At 33.2% G+C, this 15,580-nt stretch overlaps 1 protein-coding gene across 1 annotated transcript; it reads right to left on the bottom strand.

Annotated features, from left to right (window-relative positions):
- Nucleotides 1-4,295: 4,295 nt before the first annotated feature.
- LOC109174339 lies at nucleotides 4,296-5,461 on the bottom strand. The gene has a single exon (XM_019323577.1). It carries the CDS (start codon nucleotides 5,375-5,377, stop codon nucleotides 4,565-4,567), a length of 813 nt encoding a protein of 270 aa, XP_019179122.1. The 5' UTR covers nucleotides 5,378-5,461; the 3' UTR covers nucleotides 4,296-4,564.
- Nucleotides 5,462-15,580: the final 10,119 nt, after the last annotated feature.

Below are 15,580 nucleotides of genomic sequence, written 5' to 3'. Positions count from 1 at the left end.
TATATATTTAATTAGTTTGAAAAAAAAAAAGATATAAGGAAATGTTATAAGAGTGTCAAAATATTTAATGGCTTTAGGTATTTAATTTTGGAAAGAGTCCAATACTTTAAAATTTTCTTCCTAATTAATATTAATATTAAATACATTAAAAGAAGAATTAACGAATTTGTATAATGTATATTTTTTTTGAATGCTTCTAGCTCTATTACAATGTAGTATATGTTCATATGCTTTCTCAACCAACTGAAACACAAAGAGCTAATAACGCCTCCACTGAGGCTCGAACTCACATTGTATAATGTATATATTATAGTAGGAAGGAAAAAAAATCAAATTTATTATTTAAATAAAACTAGGTTCCATTTTCAAAAAAAAAATATTTTCCTTTTCTGTGTTTGGCTATACAACGGAAAACTGTCTTTGTGTGTTTGGTTCACTTTCCAGAAAATGAGTAGAAAAATGAAAAGAATTGAATACTTCAAAATTTTAATTATTTGATACTTTTGATAAAATCCTTCTGTGTAGGGGTGTGCAAACTTCGAATAATTTTCGATTAACCGACCGAACCGACAAAGTTCAGTTAACCATTAAGTAAACACACCCGGTCCTTAAGTAAACATTGTTTCCAAATGTTTAAAATATCTATATCTCTTTTAAATTTTATTAATATTTATTTTATTTTATTAAATATTTGAAACAGTATTAAAGAAAATTAATTTTATTTTAGGAACTTTACAATACATGTTTAGAAACATCCAAACTACTTTTATTTAATTAAACATTGTTTCCAAATGTTCAAAGTTTCTACAACTACATTAGTTTCTAATTGTAAAGTCTTTTTCCAAAGATTTGGTTTCTTAAATAAAATAAAAGAAAGTTCCCTAAAAATTGTATTTGTTTCCAATATATGTTATTTATCACCCTTATAAAACCCAGACCCGAGCAATCACAAAATAATTGAGGTGAAAGAAAATTGAAGAAGAGTTGAATTTGATAGAAGAAACTGAGGAAATGGCTAGGTTTGGTGTGCTGTCAATCGTCCTAGTTTCAATGCTCATCTTGTCATCAGGTTTAATTTATTTATTTCTTCATTAATTATTTTAAATTGTTTTTGAGTTTGAGATGGGGTGATGTGCCTTATTATAGAAGGATATGGTTAAATGATTAATATCTATCTACTTATTACCCATTGATTTTAAGTATGATATGACAAGACAAAGAATTTTGTGGTTAAGGCATAATGCAGCGCCGAGAACTAACTCCTATTCAATTCAATAATTCATTAATATATATATATATATATATATATATATATATATATATATATATATATATATATATATTAATTGTATGTAATTATATTGCATTTATTTTTACAAGGAATAAAGAATATGACGAATTTTTTTTTTTTCATCAGATGTTATGAAACTAAGTTGCGCCCAAGATCTCAAATGTTGCTTTAACAATCACATAGGAGAATGTATTCCTGGCAATGAGGCCGAAGACAGCAAATGTGATGACCTCTGCAAACAAAACAATTGTGTTGGAGGCCACTGCAAAGTTGAAGGATCACAACCACCCAATCATTTTTGTCATTGTCTTTGTTAGGAAATCAAACACAAAAACACATTGAACGTTTTGTAACCATTTAGAATAAACCTTTTAAAGGAATGTATCGTATTTAGTATTCATTGGTCAATTAAATATATTACAAGTCTTAGTTTTGCTAGAAGTATCTGCGAATAAAGTTAAACTAACTCGATCTAGTTTTAAATTGGAGTATTATTATCTGCCTATAAATTAATTTTATATACAAATTTATATAGATTGCTTGTGCAATTTCTTTTTAATTTTTTCACCCAAATAGATATTTAAAATTTTATTTACAAAAATGACACACCAGTCTATAATACACTTGTCATATATCCGAATCATCACATCAATTACCCAAAATAATAAATGTGGAAATATCCATTTTACAACAATATCAACTTATTAATATTTTTATTATTTTATTTAATATTAACATTAATTGGGAATAACCTCCTAAAATATAGAAATTAAACCTTTTCTTTATATATTTTAAATAAACATAGAAGTGTGTATTTCAAAACTATTTATTAACTAAAATATATTTAAAGTATTTTTGAATATATTTTAGGAATGACTACGAGAAATATATCAAAATTTAATATATCAAAATGACATGTTACTTTTAGAATAAGAAACTGATTCACAAATTCTTGAAATTGTGCGTGAGAAAAATTTTTAAGCAATATTTAGCATTCTAAGCAAAAAGAATCATCTAGATTATGAAGTCTAACCCAAACACAAACATCTCTTTCCTTGAAATAATAAATGCATGAAATAATAATAATAATAATAATAATAATAATAATAATAATAATAATAATAAATGCATGCAATTTTATGCTAATTAATCACTCTAATCAATGTGGCTTTCAGAATTATCTCCAAAGTTTTTGTTAGTTGAATGACACCTATACTGTAGAAGATAATATGTCCACATTAAAATAGTTTCCTTCTAGGTAGATAAACATTTGACAACATCGTTCTCACTCACGAAATGGTCGTGGCATGAGAAATAAGAAAGGGATTGATTATATTGCTAGATGGTCATGAAGTTGGATTTGTACAAAGCATACGATAGCTTGGGAGTTCTTTGAGTGGATACTAGGTGATTTTGGTTTTCTATGAAAACTTGTTAATTTTATTATGATTTCCATCTCTTATGGTTCAATTTCATATCTTTGGGAGGGTGAGAAGTTAGCCCCATTCTATGCTAAACGTGGGTTAAGTCAAGGGGATTCTATAACCCCTTATCTCTTTATTCTAGCTATGGAGAAGCTCTTGTAGAATGTTGAAGAGGAAATCAGCAAGGGCTGGTGGAAGCCTATTTGTTTTAGTCGGGTGATATGCTAGGCGGCCGGCAAGCACCTAGCGCCTAGGCGCCTAGGCCGGATTTTTGCAACATTGTCTATAAGACAGCAAGCGAGTTTTTTGCACTTTTAGTCCCACGACTATAGTGGCACTGGCAGAATTGATCCACGACTTTTGAACCTTGCAATTTTAGTCCACGACTATTGATCTTTTTGCAAAAATGGTCCTTCCGGCCACTTTTCCGTCAAAATTTCACCGGAAAAAAAATTCTCTATTTTTAGCTGGGTTAAATGCGGCGGCGGAGTACATGTACCAGTCCAAAGCTGTTGCCGGATAACCCAACTAGCCCGGGGAACGCCACGGCCGCTCCGCCGCTTACTGACAGCCCTGCCTGCTCCAGGAACTCCGCCGTCTGAGACAGTAGTATGTCGCCCAGTAATATTGTATGTAGCCAAATATCAATTTTTTTCTTTTAATTTGTTGAGATAAGTAAAATGTCAATTTTAACCCGGCTAAAAATGAAGAATATTTTTTTTCCGGTGAAATTTTGACGGAAAAGTGGCCGGAAGGACCATTTTTGCAAAAAAATCAATAGTCGTGGACTAAAATTGCAAGGTTCAAAAGTCGTGGATCAATTCTGCCGGTGTCACTATAGTCGTGGGACTAAAAGTGCAAAAAACTCGACAGCAAGCTAACATACTCTCTGAAGCAAGGCAAATATATCTGCTAACTAAGAACCAAACAAGCCTTTTGTGAAATGCAAAATTGTTGACGCAACTTCCATTCTACACTAATCACAAGAGGTGGACTGGTGGAGCAATGATGTTTGTTAGTGATCACACAGAATTCAGAAAATGTGCCTAATCCCAAAGGTGAACAAGAATACGAGAAAGACAAAAAATGGACAGAGAAATGCAAATACGGTACCAAATGAAAGATCTATTTCCACATAGTACCTTACTGCAGTGTCCATCACTCGAAGGCTTAAAACCATAAGTTTGATGCTGGCTGAGCCACCATAAATCACAGAGCGCTAACAACAATCATATCATAGGAAATTCTAGCTCTCATGTCAATAAAAAGAAGAAAAAAATCAGTACAAGATATCCCATTTGTTTGAAGCAATTTGGCTAAATCATGAACAGTCAACTCACCGGATCTTTAATCCATGAATCAGTAAGTAATCACTGGTTCAGATAAGAGCACTATCAACATTCGGCTCATAAAATTTATGCCGTCAATGACTCAATTCTCAGTCTCTTTGCACGTTTTGTCCGATAAATCAAAATTATTTTGTCCAAAGCATCAATAAAAGGAATAGTTACTCATAGAGCATGTTAAGAGATTACTACATAGGACTAAAATTATGAAAATTCCCACAGAAATATAGCAAGGAAGACAATCCCATCCAACATCATATATATCACACTATGCATAATCACTTCAACTTTTACTAATCTACATCATGATTGAAACTTGAGACATTTAAATCTTGAATAACAAAAATCAATGGTTTTTTTTTTTCTTTCTTGAAGTTAATTTAAAGCACTAAGAGTTACATGCTTCAAAAATCAACAATGGCCATTCATAGCCACCATTTTTTCTCTTCATTCATGCTGGAAAACGTGCAATAAAACTAAAGAATGGCAGTTATGTGATCAATTTATCTTGACAAAGCAACATAGATCAATCCAAGAGCGGCAACACCAATACAGGAATAAGAAACGCCTTGGACGCGACAAAAGAACAAGTTCAATTGCTTGGCAACCTGAAGAGTAAGAGTCAGGATCTGGAGCCTCCCTTGGTCTTCCATTTTCTTGAAGAAATACATTGGTTTGAGCGACCTTCTGAGCATGAAAGCCAATGAAATCGGAAGCCCAAAGGCCAAGAAGCTCTGCAAAGAAATCTCAGGCATGGGCGAATCCCTAGTAGCATACAGAAACCAGGCACCCAAACTCAGCTGGACAAGGCTGAGAACCGCCAACGCCTTGCTCAAACTGTACACATTCTTCATCATCTTCTCAAGAACCTCTCGGGTCTCATTGGCGAGCGCGGAGACGTCGCGCTCGACGGTGGGCCCAGTGATCTCCTGGTGCTTGAACTCAGAAGCACTTTGAGATTTTTCATTGCCATTTGATGGCGGCTCTTCAGAAGTCGATAAAAACCTCACCTTTTCACACTTGTTTAACAAAAATTGATCACGGTTATGGTTAAGATAAAATGGGTATTTGAAGCTAGGAAGATACCTAAACTGGGTAGTTGATCCAGTGAGAAGGGAATCTGGGAAATTGGGGTTTGGGTTCAGTGAAGAGGGAGACTTGATTGAAGTGGAATTGAAGAATTGAAGGAGGAAAGGTGAGATCTTTGCGGTTTCTGAGAGACCCTGATGGGTGCAGAGGTGAGGATAAGATGATGAAAGAGAGAGATTAGGTCTGAACAGCGAGGAGGTGAGTCTCTTGGCCAAGGTTGAAGCCATGGTGCGGAACTGCGGAAGAGTAGACTTTAGAGAGAGAAATTGGTGAAAGGCAGCAAAGCAAAGAAGAAGACAACAACACAACGGCTTGTTGGGCCCTCTTAGCTTAGACTCCCTTAGAGCCTTTTTATATATATATATAAATTTAGAAAACCTTAGCTTAGAGCCTTAGAACATAGTAGTTGGGCTTTTAAAATTTTGATTGTTATTGAGTTTGAGTCCAATTACTAAAGAAGGGCAAATTATTGCATTGACCATGGTCCAAAATGATACAGTTTTGTCTTAATAAAAAAAAATTCGCTGATTGATTGTTAACGGCGTTAGATTAGCCGTTCCTTCCTTCTTTCCTTCTGCGTTTCTTCTTTCTGCGATTTCTCTCTGCGATTTCTCTCTACGATTTTCATTGTTTCTCTCTGTGATTTCATTCGGACTACGCAATTTGTTTCTTCATTCAATTTTGGTAATGAATTCGGAATACTCATCTTGGATCATGGATAGTATTGATGATACAGACAACAGAGTAGATGCGATTGATTTAGAGGATGATATTACAGGTTTTTACACCATATTTATGCAATTTATGATTCGTTTTTTATTTTTTTTATGCAATTTATGATTGTGTATATTGTTTATGTATCATAGGTGATTTGAATGCTGTGGTTAATGTTGATTCAACTTATCCAATTGGTGTTAATTTTAGTCATATAAATCCAGGTTTGTGATTCATGTATTGCAGTGAATGTGGTGTGATTAGGGTTTGTTTAGTTGTTTGCATACTGTACATTATATGTGGTCATATTGTACATTATTTTAATGCATGGTGTACATTATTTTCATGCATAATTTTTATTATCTTTCAGTTGATGTCACTTTGGGGGATGCAGTTGATGAGAGCTTACCTAATGTAGTCCATGCAAGTTCTTCAAATGCTATTGATGAGAGTTCATTTATTCCAGGTTTTGTTATTAATTAGTATTATTAGTATTATTGTAATTATTTTAATGACGGGTAGTTATGTATGAAATGATCATGTTGTAATGATTTGTATTTTATTTGTTATTTTTCTTTGTGTTTATCTTATGTTACAATGAATTATTTTTGCCCCTAGGTATGCATCTCAAAATAGTTCAAATGATAATTGGTTGCCAGAATTTGCTGCAAATGTACATTATATTTGTCCTTAGTTTACATTATGTTTGCCCCTAGTGTACATTATTTTATATTGTTGTTGTTTGTGTGCATCAGAATGAAAGTTCCTTTCAATCTGAAAATGTACATTATTTTTGTCCTTAGTGTACATTATTTTCCAATCTAGTGTACATTATTTTACTGTGTTGGAATTTAAGTGCATCAGACTGTAATTTTCATTCAATCTGAAAATGTAGTTTATTTTTGTCCTTAGTGTACATTATTTTTGTAATTTTCAGTTAATCAGGAGCTATTGGGGCTTTTAGTTCATTCAATTGAAGAAGCGTTTACTCTATATAATGATTATGCATTTAGGGTGGGATTTAGTGTTAGAAAGGGGAAGCAATATTACTTTGCTGGTAGTCAGAATGTGAAGATTAAAAAGTTTCATTGTTCAAAGTTTGGTTTCAAATGCAAACCAGATAATTCTGTTAGGTCTTACACAAGGGTAGACACACGTACGGGATGTCCTGCTTTTTGCCAATTTGATGTGGACCCTAATGGGAATTGGGTTGTGACAAAACATGTGAAGGAACATAATCATGAGCTGTGTCCATCTTCTAAAAGCTATATGCTAAGGTCTCACCGAACCATTGGTATTGACCAATTATCCTATCTAAAAGACTTGAAAAGAAGTGGGGTTGCAATGGCGGATGACATCCGATTTTTGAAAAGACAATCTGGAGGGTCACTCTTTGTTGAATTTACACAAAGAGATGCATATAATAACTTGCTTACAGATTCAATAAAAGGTTTAGATGGCACTGATTCAAATTCATTAATTGACATCTTTAGGCAGAGGCAAATCAATGAACCTGAATTTTTCTACGATTTTGAAGTGGATGGTGATGCAAGATTGTGTAATTTTTTTTGGAAGGATGCAAGAATGAAAGAGGATTACGCGTTGTTTGGTGATTTGGTAGTACATGACACAACTTATCGTACTAATAAGTACGATATGATTTGTGGTCCTTTTGTTGGCATGAATCACCACTGCATGAACATCATGTTTGGGTGTGGTTTTTTGTTGAATGAAAGGACTGAATCATTTGTTTGGCTGTTTAAGACATTTTTGCGAGCCATGGGTGGTAAGTTCCCACAAACAATCATGACGGATCAATGTGCTGCTATGTCTGCTGCAATTTCTCAAGTTTTTCCAAACACAAGTCACAAGTTGTGTATTTGGCATATTGGGGAAAATTCAAAAAAAAAAAAAAACATATCAAAGGATTACGAAATCAAAATGGTTTTGTAGAGTTATTCAACTTTCTGCTGAAGTACACTGATACGGAAGCTGAGTTTGAGTTTTATTCAACTAGGTATGTTTTATATTATATTTAACATTCTTCTCTACGTGTTTATAAAATCAAGTTACACAATTTTATGTTTTGTTAAGTATGGATTACATAGTAGTCATAAAATAAACATTTTTAGATATGTTTTAGAATTCCATGTTTGATGTGTTTGGAGTGATGCACTTTATTCTTTAATATTATGGTCTTTATGTTTAAAATTGGTTGTTGAGTTGAATACTGAGTTTGAATACAACCATCATTCAGTTATTTGCCATAAGTTTCTGTTAATGTACATTATATTTGTCTTTAGTGTACATTATTTTTGCCCATAATGTACGTTATTTTATAGTGTTAGGTTTTGACTTCATCAGAATGAAAATTTTATTCAATCTGGAAATGTACATTTTATTTGTCCCTAGTGTACTTTATATTTGCCCCTAGTATACATTATTTTACACTGTTGGTTTTTAACTTCATCAGAATGAAAATTTCAGGATGGTGACTGAATACAAGTGTCATGGAAATAGTTGGTTAGAAAAATTATATGATATTAGGGAGAAATGGTGTCCTGCATTTAACAAAGATTACTTTTCTGGAGGTATTCTATCTTCTCAAATGAGTGAGACTACAAATCACTCAGTTTCAAGAAGGTTATCCAAGACAGCTGGCTTGTGTGATTTCTACAATTATTTTGTTAATGTAGTTCATGAATGGAGGAGTAAAGAAAGTGGGGAGGATGTGCTTTGTTCTCAAGGGGTGCCTACAATGGCTATGGATCATGTGAAACTTCTTTCACATGCTAGAGGTATATACACTATTGAAGTTTATTATTTGTTTGAGGAACAATTTTTGAAAGGTGGTGCATGTCATCAAGAGATGGTGGTCAGCCGTGGGGATGAGTTGAAATATCATGTATGGCGTCCGGATATTGACTTTATTCGGCATGAGGTTTGTTTTAACCCCAAGGATATGAAGATTTGTTGTAGTTGTAAGTTTTTTTTTTTTTTCTGAGATGGGGATCTTATGCTCACATTGTCTACGTATTCTCAACATTAACTATGTTGGAACAATACCTGACCAATATATATGTCAAAGGTGGACAAAAAGAGTTGTTGAAGATAGGATCATGGACATTTCATCTGGTCCAAATATGTTTACTGTTGCATCTTCCATTTGGGTTATACAAATGGGTAGGAAGTTCCAAAGATTAGTTATTTCAAGTCAAGATAACTACGAAGCTCGTGAAGTTTGTGAGGCAGGTTTTGATGATTTTAGAAGAAGGATTGAAGCTAAAGTTAGTCCTATTAGTGTTGATGACTTTGAAACACCCTTACCAAGTAGTGTAATACAAAATCCTGTACGTAGAGGTGTGAAAGGAGAGCGTAACCGAAGGTTGGTTAGTACAATGCAAAAGAAGCATAATCAAGCTAGAGCTCGAAGGAATTATAGCAAGGCGGTTGAAGAAAACACGAAAGCTGCAGCCCAATCTTCGGTTCAACAGGTTGTTTCTGAGATTGTTGGGAGTGGATATATTGTTCATTCAAGTGCTAGTAGTAGTTCAAAGTTTGTTTGTGTTAGGTCTGGATCACAGAATATTTCAAATGATAATTGATTGTAGTTATAATAGAATTTTACAGGATATAGACTTTGATTTAGAATTATGATCTTTATTATGTTTAAAATTGGTTGCTGAGTTTATTATTGAGTTTGAATACAACCAGTTGGTGCAATTTAGTAGTCCACTGAAAATTTCATTTAGTAATCTGCAAATATACATTATTTTTGTCCCTAGTGTACATTATTTTTGCCCGTAGTGTACATTATTTTACACTTTCAGCTTTTGACTTTATCAGAATGAAAATTAATTCAATCTGCAAATATACATTATTTTTGTCCCTAGTGTATATTATTTTTGCCCGTAGTGTACATTATTTTACACTTTCAGCTTTTGACTTTATCAGAATGAAAATTAATTCAATCTACAAATGTACATTTTTTTTGTCCCTAGAGTACATTATTTTTGCCCCTAGTGTACATTATTTTACACTTTCAGTTTTTGACTTCATCAGATTGAAAATCCCATTCAATCTGCAAATGTACATTATTTTTTTCCCTAGTGTACATTATTGTTGCCCCTAGTATACATTATTTTACACTTTCAGTTTTTGACTTCATCAGAATAAAAATTTCATTCAATCTGCAAATGTACATTATTTTTGTCCATAGTGTACATTATCTTTGCCCATAGTATACATTATATTACACTGTCAATTTTTTACTTCATCAGAATGAAAAGTCCATTCAATCTGCAAATGTACATTATTTTTGTCCATAGTGTACATTATCATTGCCCATAGTAGACATTATATTACACTGTCAATTTTTGACTTCATCAGAATGAAAAGTTCATTCAATCTGCAAATGTACATTTTTTTTGTCACTAGTGTACATTATTTTTGCCCATAGTATACATTATTTTTGCCCATAGTATACATTATTTTACACTTTCAATTTTTGACTTCATCAGAATGAAAATTTCATTCAATCTGCAAATGTACACTTTTTTTGTCCCTAGTGTACATTAACTTTGCCCATAGTGTACATTATTTTACACTGTTGGTTTTTAACTTCATCAGAATGAAAATTTCATATATATACATAAAAGCTAAGTAATACTAGGAAATCAAATGCTATTAAAATTTTGATACTCAAAATAGGGGTCATCACAAAAATATCTTTCCTAATTAGGTCTATTTGAAACATAGTAACCTATTAAAATTTACATGAGTTTTGTCACTGCATAATGCACTTGTCAAGCAAAAATTAAATTTTCCCTAACTATATCAACCACTTCAAATCTAATGAACATATAAAGTCATTTTGCAACATATATTTTGCCTGCTTTCTTCAGCAATTCCTCTTTTTTCTCATTGATTTCCATCACTAATATGCATGCTGCATACTTTGCTCTCAATGATTTTAGGATATTGGCCTGCACATGTATTCACAAATAATTGGGAGTTAATATATATATATATATATATATATATATATATATATATATATATATATATATATATATATATATATATATAGAATAAAGTTCAAATGCGGCGGGGTCTTCCCGTGCGGCGAAATTTCAGAATACACCAACAGTGTTAACAATATGCACCAATAGTGTAATAAAAGCACACCACAATGAAATGTAATAAAACATCACAAAATACACAACAGACTCAAAAAAATACACAATATAACTCATCACCCCCAATGGTGTATTTCCGAACAGTGTATGGTGTTTTTACTCACACCTAAAGGTGTGTGTTTGGTGATGCAGGGCTCTGTTTACTCTATTTTTTGTGGTGTATTTTCCTAACGTTGATGGTGCATATTTGTTGAACTATTGGTGTTGCCGCACCGTAAGAAATCGTCGCACCGTAAGACACTGCCGCACCTGAACTCGCCTATATATAAGGAAAATATGATAAAAACAATGGTACCTACATCTTGTTTTGTTCTGGTAAAACCTGTAGTCCAGTTTGGACCAACACCTTTGTAGGTTTCAAGGTGCCTCATACAATAGACTCCACAATCTATCACATTGTCAGAATTTCTCCAATGCATTTTCACAATCTCATGCTGAAATGCATTTTCCTTTGCCATTTTGCTAAGCAATATTGTGATTTTTCATTCTTTTAAGTAGCCTTTGAAGCATTTATCTGCACAGTAGTTAATTCTCATAAATTATAATCATTAAAGAACTAAAATATATATGGCTTCAGCCTTAAAGGAAGGACCAACACCTAGCATTGTATTAAGTAGGGATCATGTGCAAATTGAGACCAAATAAATGATTCATCGAAGCATGAAAGAACTGCAACTTACCAGCAATTTATTACAATTTTTATATTTTTTTTTCATAGTTGTTAGTCTTTCCAAGGGTCCTGTTATCTATCACTTGAAGAAGTAACTTCTTAAAATTGAGACATAAAATGAAGTAGTGGTCATGGCGAAGAATAGCAAAGAACACCTAATTTAGAATAGAGTTAACAAAACATTTAGAAAAGTAGAGAATAACCAATCACCAAAACGCCAAAATATTCAAATAAACTCATACCAATTCTGCATCAGATATGTCCAAGTTGAAACCATTCTAAGCTCATGGTCTATTGCATCTTCAAATTGCTTTTGTTTGGTCATATCTGGCACCCCAATTCTATAAGGAGCAGCTGGATCAACTTGCATCTAAGAGAAAACAATATAAAACAAAGATTAAAGAATGTATATCATATAGGAAAATAATTTCATTTAGGAGAAAACATAATGTACACTACTACTTACGAAGACATTTGTGGTGAAGTAGACACATTTTGGTTCACTCATGCCACGGGTGAGATTTGTCATGTTCATCCTTATGCACCATACATCAACTATGCTCTTCTCCACCTTACCATCCCGCAAAGTTAGGAATTGATCCCGTGCAATATAATTCCCGTCATATTTAAAGAGAAGTTCTTTGCAACAAATATACTCGTTAATACATATTAAAGATGAAAATTAGTATGTAATAGTATCAAAGTTAGTTAATAGCATACTCTTTTCTGTGCTCCTCACAAGGCTCAATGAAAGCATAGTAAGATAAAAGCTTTTCTTTCTGAGTCACGTCTAAAAGCTCTTTATTATACGTTGTCCAATTAGGAGACCTATATTTTAATGGAAGATTTTTAAACTTTCTATGCTCTCTTTTTCTGACTCGGACATCTTCAAGATTTGACTCGGATTCTTCAATGATACTGTAAAAAAATAGATTAATGACACACAAATATATGTATGTATTCATGTGTATACAGTGAAACGATAGCAAAGTTAAATAATGTACATTATAGACAAAAATAATGTACTTTAGGGATAAAAATAATGTACAATTCCAGTTTAACTTACTTATCCAGCAATGTTTTCTCTTCAACAGGTGGGGTAGGTGTTAGAAGATCAAATCTTGGTGGGGAGAATGCGCAAGAACTTGATGTTTCTTTGAATGCGTCCTCAAGTGCTGCTATTGCAGCCATGAAGTTCTCGTCTTCAAATATTGGATCGTCATCCAACAGCCTTGGATCCTTCTCAATAGCTTGTGAAGATGACATTGTGGTTAGTAGATCAGATATCTTGGTAAATGTCCTCTTCACAACTTCCTTGCCTGTTTGCTTGCTGCCCACATCAGCCATCACCCTTCCAAATTCAACTACCGCAGCAGCAAATTTCATCATGCCCATGGAGATCTTCTTAACATCACTTATTTCACAGTCTTTATCATGAACACCTCCACTTGTTTCTACGTTGTCAGTGTCTATAATAGCCTCATTAGCATCATGAACCCTCTTTGTAAGGCTGTCTAGGACCTTTCCTCTGCCAAATCCTCCTGACTGTTTTTCACTCATAATCCTCTTTTGAACCATTTCGCATGTCCAATTAGAAATGGCTGGGTAGTTCCTCTTAAAATGTTGTCCCTTGAACTGCAGCCTATCAAGATATGAATACTAAAAAAATAATAAAGTTAAGAAGAAAGCAAAAAATAAATTAAGAGATTAAACAATATTTAGAATTAGTTGATATCGAATTAGATGTATTACCACTAAGAAAACAAGTGGCCCAGTGAAAGGTGTAGATGTTTTTGCTTTCTTCCATCTATCAACTGTGTCAACCAAACACTTCATGATGTAGGCACACCAGTTTAAGTCTTTGATTTTCTTAACATCTAAGAGTGAGAAAAGGATTCTGAAATTTGTAAGTCTGTTTGTATGGTCGTGGATGAGAGTAGAAACCACAAAGACAACAAAATCTATCTTGAACATGTCTCCATGTTCTTTCATTTTGATGATTCCTGTTGAAAGATCCTTAATCAAAGGGCCGCATGTCTCGATCTTCCATCTTTTCGTCCAATGCTCCAATACACTGTTGTATTCATTGTTGAATTTGAATTGTTTCCTTCTAAAATTTCTATATCTCCTTTTGGGAGACCTAATGTGTTGTGAACATCATCTTGAGTCAGTTGCATCTTCTCATCTTGTAACATCAATGTACAGCTATATATATCAAAATTCTTCACCAGATATGCACATAATTCTGAATCCCAGCAGGACAATTTCAACTGCAATAGTGATCCAAATCCAATATCTTCTACTGCTTTTCTTTGCTCATCTGTTAGTTTCTCCACTAACCGCAGGAATTCGATAGGTGACATTCTAGTTTTAAGCTTGTTTTTATCAATATGCTGCTGTTGCTCTACATTCTTAGATTGCCTCACTTGTTTTCGTTTTCCTTTGGTTTTTCCTTGTGATGTTCCTTCATTATCTACTGCTCTATCCCTCTTCCTTTGATATTTTCTTTTCGTTTCAGCAGGATCTTTGTTTGAATTCATATTTTGATGTGGCTAACAAGATAGAATACACTGCATAAATAAAGTAAAACACCAACACTGTAAAAGAGTGAGTAATGAAGGACAAAAATAATGTACATTTTTAGATTGAATGAAATTTTAATTCTGATGCACTTAAAATCCAACACTGTAAAATAATGTACACTAGGGGAAAAAATAATGTACATTTTCAGCAAATTATGACAAAGAACTAAATGATGGCCTAAGCCTTTCAATGGACTGCTAAATTGCACCAACTGATTGTATTCAAACTCAATAATCAACTCAGCAACCAATTTTAAACATAAAGATCATAATATTTAATATTTAAGAATAAAGTGCATCACTCCAAAAACAGTGTACAGTTTGTGAGATAATTGGAATTTTGTGTTGGAGTGATGTTTTCTAGTTTTGTGTACAGTTTAATAATTGGAAAACACTCCAAAACTGTTCAACACTCCAAAAAATAAATATAGTGTTCAACACTCCAACGCAGCAAATATTGTGTTTTCCATTTATATCACAACATTCAACATAGCAAGCATCTAAATTGAAAATATTGTGTTTTCCAATTTCTGGGTGTTTTGCCTCCTAAAATCACATAAAAATAAACTTAGAAAATTCAACAAAAACCCTAGATAGAAATGTTGCATGTTCTATGAATCGATTCACCAACAAAAATCCAAAAAAAAAAAAAAATGCAGAGAAACCACTATAAAGGTATAAATGCATAAACCCTAATTAGAATCTAGAAATAATATACATTCTTGTTTGAAGCTCTAGTAGGAATAATACCTTATGAATCTTTGTAGCAATGGAGCTTTTCTTCGTTTCAGCAGGGGAGACGATGAAGCGTTGGAGACGAAGAATCATTGGAGAAGGCGAAGCTCTGGAGACAAAAATGGTGGAGAAAACACTAGAAAGAAGGAAAAGTGCGGCCACAGCTCTGGTAAGATAATAACGATAAGAAAAATAAAAAATAAATAAACATCTAACGGCGTCGTCTCTCCTTAAGTGGAGAGAGGCGCTGTTTTGGACCATGGTCCACACAAGTTGTGTGGACCATGGTCCATGCAATAACAATTGCTAAAGAAGAGCTAACCATCATTCTAATGGAAATTTATATCATGGACCAGGTCCGCATAGTATTATGAATCCTGAATGGAAACAACGAAGTACAAAATTTATATTTATAAGATACAGAATTTCAAAACACATAACACGTACCAATGTTATATATTTGCTTATTTTCAAATCTGATTTATGTACATAATTTGTGTTCATAGGCACATTTTCATAGCACAGAAATTC

This window comes from Ipomoea nil, unplaced genomic scaffold (genome assembly GCF_001879475.1).
Source record: "Ipomoea nil cultivar Tokyo-kokei standard unplaced genomic scaffold, Asagao_1.1 scaffold0642, whole genome shotgun sequence".
Lineage (NCBI taxonomy): Eukaryota > Viridiplantae > Streptophyta > Magnoliopsida > Solanales > Convolvulaceae > Ipomoea > Ipomoea nil.
Note: the sequence above shows the minus strand (reverse complement) of the source record. Positions and strands in the feature narration are given on the sequence as shown.